Raw genomic sequence first — 19,648 nt, forward strand, 5'->3', positions numbered from 1 at the left:
TTTTGTACTCACCGTAAAATCCATTTCTCTGAGTTCATGGACGGACACAGCACCCACCCCTCCTTGTTTGTACTGCTTGTCTACGAACTGAGGCTGGATGTTCCAGAGAGTTGGATGTACCCGGGAGACACGCCCCCTGGGAGGTGCTGTACTGAGAGAAGTGTTTTTAACACTTAAAGTGCTGTTTTTGTATGCCTAGTCTCTCCTAGAAGGAAGGTATAAGACCCTAAGGTCAATGCTGCTGTGTCCGTCCATGAACTCAGAGAAATGGATTTTACGGTGAGTACAAAAATCCTATTTTTCCGATGATGGATTGAACAGAAGCTCCGTGAGATCTTCAAAGCTTGGGAGATTTTTTTTATAACCTAACCCTGCTTTTCTCTTCTGTTTATTGACGGACACAGCAGCATCTTGACCTTAGGGTATTATCCTCCTTCTAGGAGATTGACTAGGCAAAAAAAACAACATGTTAAGTGTTAAAACACTTCACACAGTACAGTACCTCCCAGGGGGCAGTTCCCTGGGTACATCCCCCACTCTTTTGGAAAAAATGGATAGGGTCCAATTGGCCTAGATTATATTTTTACACAGTAACGCACCTCATCCCAAATAATAATGGATGGAAAAGTATGGACAACAGTGGGACTGTAGCGGTGCTGTATATAGAGAAATATCACACAAATATTTTTAATAATTTATTAAAAGTATATCAAAATACATAGTACATTACAGAACCAAATGGTTTAAAAATATTTGTGTGATATTGCTCTAAATACAGCACCGCTACAGTCCCACTGTTGTCCATACTTTTCCATCCATTATTATTTGGGATGAGGTGCGTTACTGTGTAAAAATATAATCTAGGCCAATTTGACCCTATCCATTTTTTCCAAGAGAGTGGGGGATGTACCCGGGGATCCGCCCCCTGGGAGGTACTGTACTGTGTGGAGTGTTTTAACACTTAACATGCTGTTTTTCTGCCTAGTCAATCTAGAAGGAGGATAATACCCTAAGGTTGTCCATACTTTTCCATCCCCCACTCTCTGTTCTGCAGCCTCAGTTTTTTTCTGCCTAGCACAGGAGAATGACATGGCTCCTATGGGCCCATGTGGCCTGGGGATTTTTTTGCAATTTTCTTGCTTTTTTTTTCTGCATTTTTGGATCCTGAGATCTACAATCAACTGCCGACTGGGTGACAGGCTGGATCCTTGTAGCCCCCCCTGTTCGGCCATCGATCGTGTGCCGGCCTTTTAGCTACGAGCCGTCCATGACATGCACCGTTGCTCCAGGGGTGGCCTGTGAGCTATATGCTCCAGGGCACACATATGCATCCTGCATCCGAAAAAGAAAGTCCGGCTGGTTCAACAACCAGCTGTCGCTTCTAAAGCAAGAGCGCAGAAGGGCGGAAGCCGCCTGGAAAAGAAGCCCTGCAGAGGATAACCTCATCATCTACAAGGCAATAACAACACGATATCATAAAGAAATCTTCAAAGCCAAGAAACATCATTTTTCTATGGCGATTAACAGCGCCCTAAACCGCCCCCGCGAACTCTTCAAGATGGTCACCCAGACCATGAATCCAGGATGTCTTGAGGTCCCCAACTCAGACACCCAAGAGTTCTGCAATGAACTATCGGATTTTTTCATCAACAAAATTGAAAGAATCCGGGAAAGCATCATGCAAAACAATACCCCCCTCAACCCCACCGTCAATCAACCACAAAACACCCATAGAAACGCTCTACAATCAACAAAGTTCACTCTGGAACCGATCTCCATCGATACCACAAAAAATATCATTGGTGCTTTGCCGAACAGCACATCGCCCAATGATATCATCCCCACCAAACTGCTGAAGGAATGTGCCGACATCCTGGCACCATCCATCACACAGCTTATAAACCAGTAATTTAAGGAAGGCACAGTGCCATCCCTGTTGAAAGAGGGCACAATCCAGCCCATCTTGAAAAAACCTAACCTGGATCCCAAGGACCCAACTCACCGCCGTCCCATAACAGGCCTAAATGTTCTCTCCAAGATAATGGAGAAAGTAGTGGTACAACAGCTGCAACAGCATCTAGATACCCACAATCTACTGGATCCATTACAATCAGGCTTCCGTCCCGGTCACGGGACAGAAACGGCATTACTCAAAATATGGGACGATGCCCTCGAGGCCGCAGACGAAGGAGAATCTTGTCTCCTGGTTCTGCTGGACCTAAGCGCAGCCTTTGACACGGTAGACCACAAACTGTTACTGATGCGACTAGCCAAGGTAGCAGAAGTCGCAGAAGGTGATTTACCATGGTTTTCTTCCTTTCTTGAAAACCGATCACAAACAGTGAAATTGAGTTGTTTCACGTCGGAAAAGCGCACGGTGTCATGTGGAGTCCCCCAAGGATCCCCCCTGTCACCGGTGCTTTTCAACATCTATCTTCGCCCTCTCTTTGATATTATCAGTAGCCAAGAACTACTCTATCACTCTTATGCAGACGATACGCAACTGTATTTTCACATCTGCAACAAAAAGGATCATCATCCCAGTTTAGAGAAATGTCTCTCTTTGATAGAAAACTGGATGACAAAGAGTTATCTTAAACTCAACAGTTCAAAAACAGAACTCCTTATGTTTCACGCCAGCCGAAAGAGTCAACTGGCAACAACCTGGACACCGCCGCCCATTCTGGGCCAAATCATCACCCCTAGCTCCAAAGTCAAAAGTCTCGGGGTCATCTTCGACACCTTCATGACAATGGACGCACAAATAGGGTCAGTAGTCAGCGGGTCGCACCATCTGTTGCGCCTACTACGCAGACTTATTCCATTTATCCCCAAAGAAGACGTAGCAGTCGTGGTGGGAACAATCGTGAATTCCAGACTGGACTATGCTAACGCCCTTTACCTCGGGCTACCCAAGTACCAAATCGCTCGTCTTCAAGTCGTACAGAATACGGCCGCCAGACTGGTGACTGGGAAAAGGACATGGGAATCAATCTCACCTTCGCTGAGAACCCTTCACTGGCTGCCAGTAAAAGACAGAATTGCATTTAAAGCACTCTGCCTGACACATAAGTGCATCCATGGGAAGGCTCCGCAATATCTTTGCGACAAGATAGAACCTCGCAATTCGAATCGCGTTCTGCGATCCACCGACCAAAATCTGGTCAGGGTACCAAAAACCAAATACAAGTCCAAAGGAGAAAGAAGGTTTGCTTTTCAGGGTCCGAGACTATGGAACGCTTTACCAACCAGCATTCGGTTGGAGGAAAACCACCTGACTTTCAGAAGACAGATCAAAACTCTGCTCTTTTGATGTCATGAGACACGAACAACTAGCGCCCAGAAGCGATTCAGTTCGCATGCGCCGCGCTTTATAAGTTTTTCATTCATTCATATGACCGGCTCTATGTCCGTGTCACAGTGTGCCGGGCCGACAGCCATGCCGTAAACGTGCAGATGTTGGTTCTGTCTGGGGTGCCTCCAGCCGGTCGTCGCAGGACGGGTAAGTAGCAGTCCCCTTGCTTTGGCAGGGTGGTGCGGCTTGGCAATCCTGGGAAGGTCGATTGAGGGTCCGCCCTGCTTTCCTCTCACCCTTCCTCCCCCTCCTTCCCTACGTTCTGGGTCGGCCGTGAGGTGGGGGGTCCGCCTAGGGGGGGGGGCTCCATCCTGAGGCTGGGGGCTGTGTTTGCTCTCCAGGGGGGTGCTGTTGTTGCTGTTCCGGAAGTCGGACTCACTGTTCGTGTCGGTGAGTGGTCCTAAGAAGGGTCTGGCAGTCTCGTCAGCCACCATTTCTAGGTGGATCAGACAGGTCGTGCTTCAGGCCTATTCCCTAACGGGGCGGGCGCCCCTCTTCCCGGTTACGGCGCATTGGACCAGGGTGATCGGTGCCTCTTGGGCTTTCCGTCATGAAGCGTCTGTTTTACAGGTGTGTAAGGCAGCGACCTGGTCGTCAATCCACACCTTCTCAAAGTTTTACAAGGTGGATGTGAGTGCATCTTCGGATGCCTCCTTCGGCCGCAGGGTGTTACAGGCGGCAGTTTAAGGTTGGAGTTCCTCCGTTGAGTAACTCCGGTTTTGTTTGGGGTGAAGCTTGGTTTGCTGTGTTTTCCCACCTCGATTTTTTTGACACTGCTTGGGGACGTCCCTAAGGTCAATATGCTGCTGTGTCCGTCCATGAATGGAAGAGAAAATAGGATTTTTGTACTCACCGTAAAATCCATTTCTCTGAGTTCATGGACGGACACAGCACCCACCCCTCCTTTGTTTGTACTGCTTGTTGACAAACTGAGGCTGCAGATGCAGAGAGAGGGATGTACCCGGGGGAACCGTACCCTGGTCAATTTCTGCTGTGTCCGTCCATGAACTCAGAGAAATGGATTTTACGGTGAGTACAAAAATCCTATTTTTACTTCTCCACAACTTTATCCCTGACCTATTTGGTGTGTTTCTTGGCCTTCATGATGCTGTTTGTTCACTAAGGTTCTCTAACAAACCTCTGAGGGCTTCACAGAACATCTGTATTTATACTGAGATTACATGACACACAGGTGGACTCTATTTACTAATTAGGTGACTTCTGAAGACAATTGGTTCCTTTAGATTTTAGTTATCAGAGTAAAGGGGGCGCCATACAAATGCCCCTCCCCCACACTTTTCACATATTTGTATCATTTTCCTTCCACTTCACAATTATGTGACACTTTGTGTTGGTCCATCACATAAAATCCCAATAAAATACATTTATGTTTTTGGTTGTAACAACATGTGGGAACTTTCAAGGGGTATGAATACTTTTTAAAGACACTGTAAAAATGGTTAAAAATATCCTGTGTCACGATCAGATCAGCCATCCCGTGATAGAAATATCATCATTATTATTATTATTATATAGATATCCTGTCAGTTTTTTCATGATAACATTTATTATCATATAGAAACCCAGACGTCATCCTGTATCATGGTATGATCCTCTGGTGAGATGTTGTGGTGCCCCGTGACCTCTGGTGAGATGTTGTGGTGCCCCGTGACCTCTGGCGGTATTGTGATGCCCCGTGACCTCTGGTGAGGTGTTGTGGTGCCCCGTGACCTCTGGTGAGATGTTGTGATGCCCCGTGACCTCTGGTGAGGTGTTGTGGTGCCCCGTGACCTCTGGTGAGGTGTTGTGGTGCCCCGTGACCTCTGGTGAGGTGTTGTGGTGCCCCGTGACCTCTGGTGAGGTGTTGTGGTGCCCCGTGACCTCTGGTGAGATGTTGTGGTGCCCCGTGACCTCTGGTGAGGTGTTGTGGTGCCCCGTGACCTCTGGTGAGATGTTGTGGTGCCCCGTGACCTCTGGTGAGATGTTGTGATGCCCCGTGACCTCTGGTGAGATGTTGTGGTGCCCCGTGACCTCTGGTGAGATGTTGTGATGCCCCGTGACCTCTGGTGAGGTGTTGTGATGCCCCGTGACCTCTGGTGAGGTGTTGTGGTGCCCCGTGACCTCTGGTGAGGTGTTGTGGTGCCCCGTGACCTCTGGTGAGATGTTGTGATGCCCCGTGACCTCTGGTGAGGTGTTGTGGTGCCCCGTGACCTCTGGTGAGGTGTTGTGGTGCCCCGTGACCTCTGGTGAGGTGTTGTGGTGCCCCGTGACCTCTGGTGAGGTGTTGTGGTGCCCCGTGACCTCTGGCGGTATTGTGATGTGATCGATGTTGGCAGATTGTGTAATTGTGTGAGATTGCAGCATTAACAATGTGTTGATTATCATATTTAAATAATTTATTGAAATGAACGCCTCTGGCTCCCATACAAAAGAAATTACATGATCAGACATTGGAGGTCTCCACCCATAGCTGAATCCCCCGAGCCCCATGGACAGACATTGGAGGTCTCCACCCATAGCTGAATCCCCCGAGCCCCATGGACAGACATTGGAGGTCTCCACCCATAGCTGAATCCCCCCGAGCCCCATGGACAGACATTGGAGGTCTCCACCCATAGCTGAATCCCCCGAGCCCCATGGACAGACATTGGAGGTCTCCACCCATAGCTGAATCCCCCGAGCCCCATGGACAGACATTGGAGGTCTCCACCCATAGCTGAATCCCCCGAGCCCCATGGACAGACATTGGAGGTCTCCACCCATAGCTGAATCCCCCGAGCCCCATGGACAGACATTGGAGGTCTCCACCCATAGCTGAAGTACCATTTTTAGAGAGGCAGACCCTTCCAAATACAACTCTGAGAAGACTTCAGCAGATGACATTGCTAGCCATCCCCCGGTAGAGGAGCAGCAGTGACATACACAGGATGCCGCTGGACTGGGCAGTGTTCCCGGTGCTCGTGGTGTTCCTGGTGCTGGGAGCCGCTGTGCTGTTGGCGAATGAGGACATGTTGAAGGACATCTGGACCTGACGGCCGTTGAGAGGCTGAGGAGGGCGGAAATTGTTCACCATTGGCTCCAGGTTTCCCGACTCATTGTAGTTGAGGGAAGTTGTGAAAGTTTGTACCTGCGGAGGAACAAGAAGTCATATATTTGAATTTCTTATGTAGAAGGGGGATGGTGCTCAGGGAGGGAACAAGGGGCAGGAGGGGCGCTTGCCCTGGGCACCTGATGACCTTTTCCTTGCAGGGCAGACATTGGTTTGTACAGGAGGAGAGGCGGAGCTCCTGTCAGCACATCCGACTCGCTGCGGGAAATCGGAGATCTACGATGTGAACCCCTCTAAGGTGACAAGTTTGGACAGTGGGCGGCGCGGTTCACATCTACGCGTTTTCCAGCTGCTGTGTTTTTGCCATTTTTAATCCGCCCAACAACAAATCGGCCTAAATAACGCAAAGCACTGCAAACGGCGTCGGTGGGAACCCGGCCTTGGAACTGGAGGTTCGAGGAAAGAAGTGTCAGTCATCATGGGGGAAGGGAAAGCCATGCGGAGTAACCGGGGAAGAGGACCTGTCATGTCAGACAATGTTTATAGATGGAGATCGACAGACATTGGAGTGCACAGAACATCACTAAAGAGAGAGAGAGACCCTCAATGAGATTCCTGCCGTCTTATCCCTGACGAGGTGATGTTCTGCACAGTCCGGGGCCCGCTCCTTTATTCCGGGGGGGCCCGCTCCGTTATTCCAGGGGGCCCGCTCCTTTATTCCAGGGGGCCCGCTCCGTTATTCCAGGGCCCGCTCCTTTATTCCGGGGGGCCCGCTCCTTTATTCCGGGGGGCCCGCTCCTTCATTCCGGGGGGCCCGCTCCTTTATTCCGGGGGGCCCGCTCCTTTATTCCGGGGGGCCCGCTCCGTTATTCCGGGGGGCCCGCTCCGTTATTCCAGGAGGCCCGCTCCTTTATTCCGGGGGGCCCGCTCCGTTATTCCAGGAGGCCCGCTCCTTTATTCCGGGGGGCCCGCTCCGTTATTCCGGAGGATCTGGGGTTGGAGTGGGGGATGGGGGAGCCTCGGGTGGGCGTGTCACTAATGGAGGAGGAAGAAGACTCACCACAATGCGAGGGACATAGATGGGATTTCTGAAGACAGTCCAGACTACGGCCTCGTCACACGTTGGAGTGGTCAGAGAGCCCAAATAGCGATAGTAAGCCGTGCGATCGACACCCGCCAACAACCCGTCCAGAGAGAAGGAGGAGTTCAGAGACAGCTTTGTTCCTGGACCAGAGAAGGGAAAACGGGTGATCAGGCACCATTGTTCTTCATATAAATCATCACCTCCAACATCATCACCCCCCATGATCATCACCCCAACCATCATCACCCCCACCCATCATCACCTCCAACATCATCACCCCCCACGATCATCACCCCAACCATCATCACCCCCACCCATCATCACCCCCAACCATCATCACCCCCAACCATCATCACCCCCCACGATCATCACCCCAACATCATCACCCCCCACGATCATCACCCCCCACGATCATCACCCCCAACCATCATCACCCCCAACCATCATCACCCCCAACCATCATCACCCCAACCATCATCACCCCAACCATCATCACTCCCAACATCATCACCACAACGATCATCGCCCCCAACGATCATCGCCCCCAACCATCATCACCCCCAACCATCATCACCCCCAACCATCATCACCCCAACCATCATCACCCCAACCATCATCACTCCCAACATCATCACCCCAACCATCATCACCCCCAACCATCATCACCCCCAACCATCATCACCCCCAACCATCATCACCCCCAACCATCATCACCTCCAACCATCATCACCCTCAACCATCATCACCCTCAACCATCATCACCTTCCACCATCATCACCCCCCAACCATCATCACCCCAACCATCATCACCTCCGACCATCATCACCCCCCACCATCATCACCTCCAACCATCATCACCCCCGACCATCATCACCTCCGACCATCATCACCCTCAACCATCATCACTTCCGACCATCATCACCTCCCACCATCGTCAACCCCAACCATCATCACCCCAACCATCATCACCTCCAACCATCATCACCTCCAACCATCATCACCTCCAACCATCATCACCCCCAACCAACCATCATCACCCCAACCATCATCACCTCCAACCATCATCACCCCCCAACCATCATCACCCCCCAACATCATCACCCCCAACCATCATCACCCCCCACCATCACCCCCAACCATCATCACCCCCAACCATCATCACCTCCAACCATCATCACCTCCAACCATCATCACCCCCAACCAACCATCATCACCCCAACCATCATCACCTCCAACCATCATCACCTCCAACCATCATCACCCCCAACCAACCATCATCACCCCAACCATCATCACCTCCAACCATCATCACCCCCAACCATCATCACCTCCAACCATCATCACCCCCAACCATCATCACCCCCAACCATCATCACCCCCAACCATCATCACCCCCAACCATCATCACCCCCAACCATCATCACCCCCAACCATCATCACCTCCAACCATCATCACCCCCCCAACCATCATCACCCACAACCATAATCACCTCCAACCATCATCACCTCCAACCATCATCACCACAACCATCATCAACCCAACGATCAGCTCTCCAACTATTGACTTGACTGTTTGGACGAAACGCGTTAATAGAGTCTGCTTACCAGGAACAGAGACTTGTGGTAAAAGCTTGGCGAGTGATGTCATCTGGGAGGCGTTCACCGAATCTGAGATCTGTGAAGAGAGCAGAACCCACAATCACCTCCATGGAGAGGAGAAAAGGTCCCTCAGGGGCGTGTTATCAGAGGGAGCTCAGAGAACGGAACCAGTGGGGGAGGGTTCCAGGAGAACAGGGCTGGTTCTTAGTTGGCTACAGGCCTACTGTGAGGATAGACTGCATCTAAATGTGGGGGAGGGACAACTCTGGAGAAAATGGTTAGAATGTTGGAGAAGCTTTTAAACTGAGATCTGGGGGGGAGGGGTTCATATACAGTGCCGGTATTTCCAGTCACATGACCCGCAGAGAGAGGACAGTGCAGGTATTTCCGGTCACATGACCCGCAGAGAGGGGACAGTGCCGGTATTTCCGGTCACATGACCCGCAGAGAGGGGACAGTGCCGGTATTTCCGGTCACATGACCCGCAGAGAGGGGAGAGTGCCGGTATTTCCGGTCACATGACCCGCAGAGAGGGGAGAGTGCCGGTATTTCCGGTCACATGACCCGCAGAGAGGGGACAGTGCCGGTATTTCCGGTCACATGACCCGCAGAGAGGGGACAGTGCCGGTATTTCCGGTCACATGACCCGCAGAGAGGGGAGAGTGCCGGTATTTCCGGTCACATGACCCGTAGAGAGAGGACAGTGCCGGTATTTCCGGTCACATGACCCGTAGAGAGGGGACAGTGCCGGTATTTCCGGTCACATGACCCGTAGAGAGAGGACAGTGCCGGCATTTCCGGTCACATGACCCGCAGAGAGAGGACAGTGCCAGTATTTCCGGTCACATGACCCGTAGAGAGAAGACAGTGCCGGGATTTCCGGTCGCATGACCCGCAGATAGAGGACAGTGCCGGTATTTCCGGTCACATGACCCGTAGAGAGAGGACAGTGCCGGCATTTCCGGTCACATGACCCGCAGAGAGAGGACAGTGCCGGGATTTCCGGTCACATGACCCGCAGAGAGGGGACAGTGCCGGGATTTCCGGTCACATGACCCGCAGAGAGGGGACAGTGCCGGTATTTCCGGTCACATGACCCGCAGATAGAGGACAGTGCCGGTATTTCCGGTCACATGACCCGCAGAGAGGGGACAGTACCGGTATTTCCGGTCACATGACCCGCAGATAGAGGACAGTGCCGGTATTTCCGGTCACATGACCCACAGAGAGGGGACAGTGCCGGTATTTCCGGTCACATGACCCGCAGAGAGGGAAGAGTGCCGGTATTTCCGGTCACATGACCCGCAGAGAGGGGACAGTGCCGGTATTTCCGGTCACATGACCCGCAGAGAGGGGACAGTGCCGGTATTTCCGGTCACATGACCCGCAGAGAGAGGACAGTGCCGGTATTTCCGGTCACATGACCCACAGAGAGGGGACAGTGCCGGTATTTCCGGTCACATGACCCGCAGACAGGGGACAGTGCCGGTATTTCCGGTCACATGACCCGCAGAGAGAGGACAGTGTCGGTATTTCCGGGCCCCAGGACCCGCAGAGAGGGGACAGTGCCGGTATTTCCGGGCCCCAGGACCCGTAGAGAGGGGACAGTGCCGGTATTTCCGGGCCCCAGGACCCGCAGAGAGGGGACAGTGCCGGTATTTCCGGGCCCCAGGACCCGCAGAGAGAGGACAGTGCCGGTATTTCCGGTCACATGACCCGCAGAGAGAGGACAGTGCCGGTATTTCCGGGCCCCAGGACCCGCAGAGAGGGGACAGTGCCGGTATTTCCGGTCACATGTGTTGAAATGACGATGGTTTAGGTGGCCCCCTTATTGGTGGAAAATGATTGGTAACGCCCGTCTTTCTTTTGTACAAGGGAAATAAACCGGCCAGTCTGTTGGAATCAATGTTTGTAAACACTGTTCCCTGTGCAGAGATTTGGGTCAACGGAGTCGGCCGGCAAAAAGGTCATTATAATTGGATGATAATGATTGGAGGTAAAAGGGGCCGTCCTACGAAGGTCCATCTCAGGGGTGCGTGGAGAAGGAACGGAGCCCCCCCCCCCCCCAGAACAGGAATCTTCCATCTGAGAGATGTCCCCTTCCCTGAGGGCCCTGCAACCAGCATAGATGGGGCCCTACACCGATATTGGTCCTTCATTGAGGGCCCTGCAACCAGCATAGATGGGGCCCTACACTGACATTGGTCCTTCAATGAGGGCCCTGGAATCAGGATAGATGGGGCCCTACACTGACATTGGTCCTTCAATGAGGGCCCTGGAATCAGGATAGATGGGGCCCTACACTGACATTGGTCCTTCAATGAGGGCCCTGGAATCAGGATAGATGGGGCCCTACACTGACATTGGTCCTTCAATGAGGGCCCTGGAATCAGGATAGATGGGGCCCTACACTGACATTGGTCCTTCAATGAGGGCCCTGGAATCAGGATAGATGGGGCCCTACACTGACATTGGTCCTTCATTGAGGGCCCTGGAATCAGGATAGATGGGGCCTGTAACGGACACATGCATGCTGCCGGGACAGTTATGATCTTCGTGCAGGGGGACTACAAGGAACTGCATGGCTTGTCACAAGTGGATGTACCACATTGTATTCTGAGCTCAAAGGGTTAACTGGACAAAGGGTCTCTGTCACTGCTGAATGCTAATGTTCCCTTTGCATAGCTAATGAACTCTCTTGTGGAGATAACAGCCTCCTGTGAGGTGTATGCTGATGGGGATTATGTGTGAGTGATAATTGTTTTAAAGGTTAATTGAATTCTATTGTCTGATCAAGCTAAGGAGCCGAAATGGCTAGCAGCTGGTTGGCTCAAGGGAAGGTCATTGTTTCAAAGTGTGTGTATTGAAGTCCCCCCTGGGGGGGGGGGAGTGTCATTTGTTTCTGTACAGTTGTAACCAGATTTAAGGAGGAAAAATGTGACATTAAAAGTCAGTCTGCTTGACCCTTCAAACGTAGCCCGTCTCGTTTCTTGGAAGGGCGTTCGATGGGATATACCGGCGGTACCTGCATATCGCAGCTTGCCAGGGAAAAGGACGTCTCCAACGGCTGAGACCCTCACACCAGTGGGTAGCCGTTACATTGGTGGCAGCAGTGGGATGGTCCTTTTATCCAAAGAGCAAGTGCTGAATGGAGTCGCAGTACGCCAGGCTGAAAAGATCCACACTGAAAGATTTATTAGAGAGTCGTGGTAGGAGCGCCAGCAACAGACCACGGAGGGAGCTGATAGCTGACCTGCTGGAGCTGGACGAAATGGATGGATCCATGGAAGGAACTGAGCCCCTTGCACCGGTCAGCGAGGAAGATGTAATTACTGGGATTGTACAGCGGAGATTATCCTTGTATCCAGAAACGTCCGTGGAACTAATCAACCAGCTGTTCCGGGAAGCAAGGGAAGAGATACAAACGAAGAGGGGACAAGAACTGGAACTGGTAAGAGCGAGACAGCCCATTACACATGCAGTTCCTACTCCCCCCACCCGCGGCTACAGGAAAGAAAATACCGTTCACTGCATTTAAAGCTTTTGTAGAAAGTGAGGAGGAAATCGATGGATATTTGGCGGACTTTGAGAGGCAGTGCTCACTACACCAGGTACCACCAGACCAATGGGTCACTATTTTGTCGGGGAAATTGTCGGGCAAAGCCAATGAAGCCTTTGGGGCTCTCGCTCCAGAGGATATTTTACAATATCAGCAAGTTAAAAAGGCGCTGCTAACCCGATACGCCGTAACGCCAGAAGCCTACCGCCGGCGCTTCCGGGAGTCCAAGAAGATGGCTGTGGACTCCCACATGGAATGGGCCAACCAGTTACAAAGGGTGGCATCCCTTTGGGTCCAAGGGTGCAAGGCCAACACCGGGGAGGAAGTATTGCAGCTGTTCCTAATGGAACATTTCTTCCAAGACCTGGCCGCAGACATACAAGACTGGGTACGAGATCGCCGTCCCGCTAACTTAAACGAGGCGGCTCGGCTAGCAGATGAGTACGCGGAAACAAGAAAAGTAAGCCAGGGTACTACACGGCTGGCTCATAAGGTAGAACCGCGTACTCCAACCGTCACCCCACGCCCAGAGTTTCGAACTCCAGTCCCACCACGTCCTCAGGGGCCTAGCAACTACCCCCGGGATTCGCCTAGGGTGACGTCCCATCACTGCAGCGACACGGGACATATTGCTCGTTATTGCCCTGTGAGAGCTACAAATAACAATTGGAGACGCACAACACCCAACACAGAGGTCACTCCATCACGTCCCTCTGCGGCCCACTGCCTGGAGACCGAGGGGGGCCCGGAGGAATGTCTGGGAATTTGGTATGAGGCAGACCCAATACAAGCAGCCTCTCCGGATAACCGTCAGCATCACCGTCAGGAGGTACGGGTGAATGGACAAGTAGCACAAGGCTTAAGAGATTCCGGGACTACCATCACTCTGATTCAAAAACATCTGGTAAAGCCAGAGAACGTGTCCACTCGCACAGTTGCCGTCCGGGTCGCAGGGGGTGCTGTATTTCGCGTACCCACCACCCGGGTGCACTTAGACTGGGGAGCCGGGTCAGGAAAGACCACAGTTGGTATCATGGACAACCTACCTGCCGAGGTGGTGCTGGACAACGACATTGGCCCTCTGACTTCGGCTTATTTACCTACACCTGCTGCTGCTTGTCCCGTGACCACCTGCGTTGCTGGAATCAACCCGCTTGCTGCTGAGAACCGAGTAAGACTACCTTCCCCGACATGTACTGTAGATCCGGCACAATATCACAGTCTAAAATGGGAATGTGACAAGCTGGCCAGTGAGAAATCAGAGATGCAACGACACTATGTCATGTATTATGAGATGTCCCGTGGCTTGAACATTGAAATGCACAAACAGGCGGAAATTGTCAAAAGATTAAATGGGATTTGCATCCAGGTGGTGCCATATTTGTCCCAAGAGCATCAGCAACAGGTTTTGGGAGCCATTGAGAGAGCAAAGCAAGTGATTGTTCCAGAACTGAATTCCATTATTCACCGTCACCATCAGCTACCGACCTGGTAAGCCAATGAGAAGGCCGACGGACTGTCCAGGCAAATGGAACTTTTACCCTAACAGCAGACCGGACATCCCCAAGTTGATCCGAAAAGGATCAATCCGGGTCTGCCGGAGTGTTCCACAAAGGGGGAGTAGTGTAACGGACACATGCATGCTGCCGGGACAGTTATAATCTTCATGCGGGGAGGACTACAAGGAACTGCATGGCTTGTCACAATTGGATGTACCACATTGTATTCTGAGCTCAAAGGGTTAACTGGACAATGGTCTCTTTCACTGCTAATTGCTAATGTACCCTTCGCATAGCTAATGAACTCTCTCTTGTGGAGGTAACAGCCCCCTGTGAGGTGTATGCTGATGGGGATTATGTGTGAGTGATAATTGTTTTAAAGGTTAATTGAATTCTATTGTCTGATCAAGCTAAGGAGCCGAAATGGCTAGCAGCTGGTTGGCTCAAGGGAAGGTCATTGTTTCAAAGTGTGTGTATTGAAGGCCCCCCTGGGGGGGGGGGGAGTGTCATTTGTTTCTGTACAGTTGTAACCAGATTTAAGGAGGAAAAATGTGACATTAAAAGTCAGTCTGCTTGACCCTTCAAACGTAGCACGTCTCGTTTCTTGGAAGGGCGTTCCATGGGATATACCGGCGGTACCTGCATATCGCAGCTTGCCAGGGAAAAGGACGTCGCCAACGGCTGAGACCCTCACACCAGTGGATAGCCGTTACAGGGCCCTACACCAATTTTGGTCCTTCTATGAAAGAAGCTCTGGGCCCGGATTCACAGCGGACTTACGATGGCGTATCTCCACGTACGCTGTCGTAAGTCCGAATCCGAGCCGTCGTATCTATGCGCCTGATTCTTAGAATCAGGCGCATAAATTTGGCCAAGATATAAGCGGCGTAAGTCTCCTACGCAATCGTATCTTGGGTGCATATTTACGCTGGCCGCAAGGGGCACTTCCGTAGATTTATGCGTCGAATATGTAAATTAGGTAGATACGCCGATTCACGAACGTACTTGCGCCCGATACGCCGTTTACGTTAGGCTTACGTACGGCGTAACGTTACCCCTGCTATATGAGGCGCAGCCAATGCAAAGTATGGATGTCGGCAAGCGCATCTTCTTACGTCGTTTACATAAGTCGTACGTGAATGGGGCGGGGCGTAGGTTCCGTTCACGTCACAGGCTTTGGGCCGACGTATCTTAGGGAGTAAATTCTACGTGATACTGAGCATGCGCGCGCATGCGCCATACGATCGGCACTTCATTTGCATGGGGTCACGGCTCATTTTAATAAAACACGCCCACCTCTTCCACATTTGAATTACGCAGGCCAATTTACGCTACGCCGCCGCAACTTACAGAGCAAGTGCTTTGTGAATACAGCACTTGCCTGACTAAGTTACGGAGGCGGGGCGTGAATAGGATACGCCCACAGAAAGATAAACCCTCCTACTGGAATGGATTCCGGACTCACATCAATGAAGAATCCCAACACTGCGATCCCATCCGTCACTTTCCTGGCATCTGTGAGATTCATCCCGTCCTTGGTGTGTACGATGTGCATCTGCAGGAAAGAGATCATGGTGAGTCTACGCCGATCCGCACCCTACGCCGATCCGCACCCTACGCCGATCCGCACCCAACACCGATCCGCACCCTACACCCATCCGTCACTTTCCTGGCATCTGTGAGATTCATCCCGTCCTTGGTGTGTACGATGTGCATCTGCAGGAAAGAGATCATGGTGAGTCTACGCCGATCCGCACCCTACGCCGATCCGCACCCTACGCCGATCCGCACCCAACACCGATCCGCACCCTACACCCATCCGTCACTTTCCTGGCATCTGTGAGATTCACCCCGTCCTTGGTGTGTACGATGTGCATCTGCAGGAAAGAGATCATGGTGAGTCTACGCCGATCCTCACCCTACGCCGATCCGCACCCTACGCCGATCCGCACCCAACACCGATCCGCACCCTACACCCATCCGTCACTTTCCTGGCATCTGTGAGATTCATCCCGTCCTTGGTGTGTACGATGTGCATCTGCAGGAAAGAGATCATGGTGAGTCTACGCCGATCCGCACCCTACGCCGATCCGCACCCAACACCGATCCGCACCCTACACCCATCCGTCACTTTCCTGGCATCTGTGAGATTCATTCTGTCCTTGGTGTGTACGATGTGCATCTGCAGGAAAGAGATCATGGTGAGTCTACGCCGATCCGCACCCTACGCCGATCCGCACCCTACGCCGATCCGCACCCAACACCGATCCGCACCCTACACCCATCCGTCACTTTCCTGGCATCTGTGAGATTCATCCCGTCCTTGGTGTGTACGATGTGCATCTGCAGGAAAGAGATCATGGTGAGTCTACGCCGATCCTCACCCTACGCCGATCCGCACCCTACGCCGATCCGCACCCTACACCGATCCGCACCCTACGCCGACCCGCACCCTACGCCCATCCGTCACTTTCCTGGCATCTGTGAGATTCATCCCGTCCTTGGTGTGTACGATGTGTGTGATGCATTTGCCTATATGTCTCAGTTTAATCCTCCCTGCTTGCTTAAGGCTGTTAATGGTATTTACCCTTCTGCAGCCAGTCCTGTTTCAAATGTTAATTGTTCTAGCCCTGTGTTTACTGGTTACTGTGATTAGACAAGTGGCTCATGTTAATTATGCTGATTGCTTCATTGTGGTAATTATCTCTCTATATGCGGAGCCGAACCGGCTAGATACTGATTAGTTCAAAGAAATATCCTTATTTCAAAGGATCTGTATTGAAGACCCCCCACTGTGTAAGGGGGGCGGAGATTTGTCATTGTAACAGTTGTAACCACATATAAGCTCTGTGTTTTTACCATTAAAAGTCTGTGTTGTTCTAGCAGTAAGCCTGGACTCATGTGTGGCTTAATGGGCGATCTCAGGAATATTCCTCCTAGTGGAATATTGGGGTGATGTTCTTATGGAAGAAGGGAATCTTTGACGGGGATATCATACCGATACCGTCACAATTGGTTGGCAGCAGTGGGATTTTCCCTTCTATTCCCCTTTACACCCGGATTCCAAGCAGACACTGGAAGAACTACTGGAAGTTCGTGGAAGGATTGCTAGCAACAAAACCAAGCGGGTCATCATAGCAGAATCAATGGAGCTAGACCAGGAGGACGGGATTGCAGCAACGCCAGCAGAACAAGAGATGGAGACACCAGTGATTCAGGAGGAGGAATCGCCAGCCAACAAAGTAATGAGAGAGAAGCTAGCATGGTTCGGCCCGAACCCAACGGCGGATGTGGTGCTGAGAGTGATGGACCTGTTAGCGAAGGAGGCTAAACAAATAAGGGACGCAGAACTACAGTTAAAACTGGCAGCAGTCCAACAAGCAGCCGCACCTTCTACGAACAGTGAGTACAGCACAGCAGACACAAGGAAGATTCCGTTTAGCGCTTTTAAAGCTTTTGATGAAAAGGACTGTGAGATTGATAACTACCTGGCAGATTTTGAGCGACAATGTAACCTGCACCGAATAGCTAGAAGAGAGTGGGTTGCAATATTGTCAGGCAAACTGTCAGGCAAAGCTTCTGATGCTTTCCGGACCGTGCCAGATCAGGATATTCATAGCTACGCCCGGGTTAAAGAAGTGCTCCTGGCTCGTTATGCAGTAACCCCAGAGTCCCACCGACAGAAGTTCAGGGACTCACGCAAAACCACGAAAGACTCTTACGTGGAATGGGCATGCCAGTTGTCCCTGTCGGCCTCTAACTGGGCTAACAGCAGCCAGGCCACCACCGCAGAGGACATTTTGCAACTAATGCTCCTGGAGCAATTTTACAATCACATCCAGACGGACGTCAAAGATTGGGTGAGAGATCGCAGGCCCATGACTCTACCAGAGGCCGCGAAGTTGGCGGATGAATATGCGGATACTCGCAAGACAAACCAGGTCACATCACGGGTACAACCTCCACGACCAACGGTGCCCTCACACCCACCAGCCGCTAGATACCAACCGCCTAACAGACCGATGACATCTAGCCCTCGCTATCCACGCCAGGAGGACAACGAACAACGCTGCTTCCGGTGCAAACAGCTGGGTCACTTCAAGCAGAATTGCCCCCTGAATGACAACACCAGGTCAAATTGGTCTCAACCTGGGTACCGCCCACCAGCAGCAGCCCATTGTGTAGACTCGGCTTGGGATCTCCAGGAGCTGGGTCCGGAAGAACCATTGGACACCATTTACGAAGTCCTCACGGTACAATCTGGTATTACGGACAACAGGGAACACCATTGTCAGCTGGTCATGGGCGACAGCCATGAGCCGGAGGGGCCCTGGAGGGAGCTGGGCAGAAAGAGGCACCGCCGGCCACCCTCCAAGAAGAAGAGGTCCTGGAAGCCGTATAACAAGCTGACCTGGGAGGAGAAGAAGCGACTGGAGGAGAGGGAGTCGCAGCGGGCGCCCCAGATGCGGGCCAAGATGTTCGCCAAGGGCCCACTGGTGGCCCCTTACACCACCACCCAGTTCCTGATGATGAAGGACCACGTGGAGAGCCTGCAGGACATGAGCAAGCAGGAGCTGATCCTTGAGTACATGATTTGTCATTGTAACAGTTGTAACCACATATAAGCTCTGTTTTTTTACTATTAAAAGTCTGTCTTGTTCTAGCAGTAAGCCTGGACTAATGTGTGGCTTAATGGGCGATCTCAGGAATATTCCTCCTCGTGGAATATTGGGTGATGTTCTTATGGAAGAAGGGAATCTTTGACGGGGATATCATACCGATACCGTCACAATGTGCATCTGCAGGAAAGAGATCATGGTGAGTCTACGCCGATCATCGCCCTACGCCGATCCGCAACCTACGCCGATCCGCACCCTACACCCGTCCACACACTACACCGATCCTCACCCTACGCCGATCCTCACCCTACACTGATCCGCACCCTACACTGATCCGCACCCTACACCGATCCGCACCCTACGCCGATCCTCACCCTACGCCGATCCTCACCCTACGCCGATCCTCACCCTACGCCGATCCGCACCCTACGCCGATCCGCACCCTACGCCGATCCGCACCCTACGCCGACCCGCACCCTACGCCGACCAGCACCCTACGCCGATCCGCACCCTACACCCGTCCTCACCCTACGCCGATCCGCACCCTACGCCGATCCTCACCCTACGTCGATCCTCACCCTACGCTGATCTTCACCCTATGCCGATCCTCACCCTACACCCATCCTCACCCAACGCCGATCCTCACCCTACGCTGATCTTCACCCTATGCCGATCCTCACCCTACACCCGTCCTCACCCAACGCCGATCCTCGCCCTACGCTGATCCTCACCCTACACCCGTCCTCACCCAACGCCGATCCTCACCCAACGCTGATCCTCACCCTACACCCGTCCTCACCCAACACCGGTCCTCACCCAACGCTGATCCTCACCCTACACCCGTCCTCACCCAACGCCGATCCTCACCCAACGCTGATCCTCAC

The 19,648-nt window shown here is 52.2% G+C and overlaps 2 protein-coding genes across 3 annotated transcripts in view; both read right to left on the reverse strand.

The window, feature by feature from the left end:
- Nucleotides 1–4,930: 4,930 nt before the first annotated feature.
- LOC120942873 (histidine-rich glycoprotein-like) lies at nucleotides 4,931–6,208 on the reverse strand. The gene is made up of 2 exons (XM_040355801.1): nucleotides 6,164–6,208; nucleotides 4,931–6,114 (listed from the first exon to the last, which is right to left on the reverse strand). Exons 1-2 carry the CDS (start codon nucleotides 6,165–6,167, stop codon nucleotides 4,946–4,948), a joined length of 1,173 nt encoding a protein of 390 aa, XP_040211735.1. The 5' UTR covers nucleotides 6,168–6,208; the 3' UTR covers nucleotides 4,931–4,945.
- The window catches only part of LOC120942874 (carbonic anhydrase 4-like), a 58,838-nt gene continuing 44,926 nt past the window's right edge, over nucleotides 5,737–19,648 (reverse strand). The window contains exons 6-9 of one of the 2 annotated variants that reach the window (XM_040355803.1): nucleotides 15,611–15,700; nucleotides 9,094–9,163; nucleotides 7,465–7,628; nucleotides 5,737–6,482 (exon numbers count right to left, since the gene is read on the reverse strand). In XM_040355803.1, the coding sequence (XP_040211737.1) occupies nucleotides 6,225–6,482; nucleotides 7,465–7,628; nucleotides 9,094–9,163; nucleotides 15,611–15,700 (582 nt within the window). In that variant the 3' untranslated portion in view covers nucleotides 5,737–6,224. The remainder of the gene's footprint in view (nucleotides 6,483–7,464; nucleotides 7,629–9,093; nucleotides 9,164–15,610; nucleotides 15,701–19,648) is intronic. The other variant, XM_040355802.1, reaches the window with a different exon arrangement.

This window comes from Rana temporaria, chromosome 6 (genome assembly GCF_905171775.1).
Source record: "Rana temporaria chromosome 6, aRanTem1.1, whole genome shotgun sequence".
Classification (NCBI taxonomy): Eukaryota; Metazoa; Chordata; class Amphibia; order Anura; family Ranidae; genus Rana; species Rana temporaria.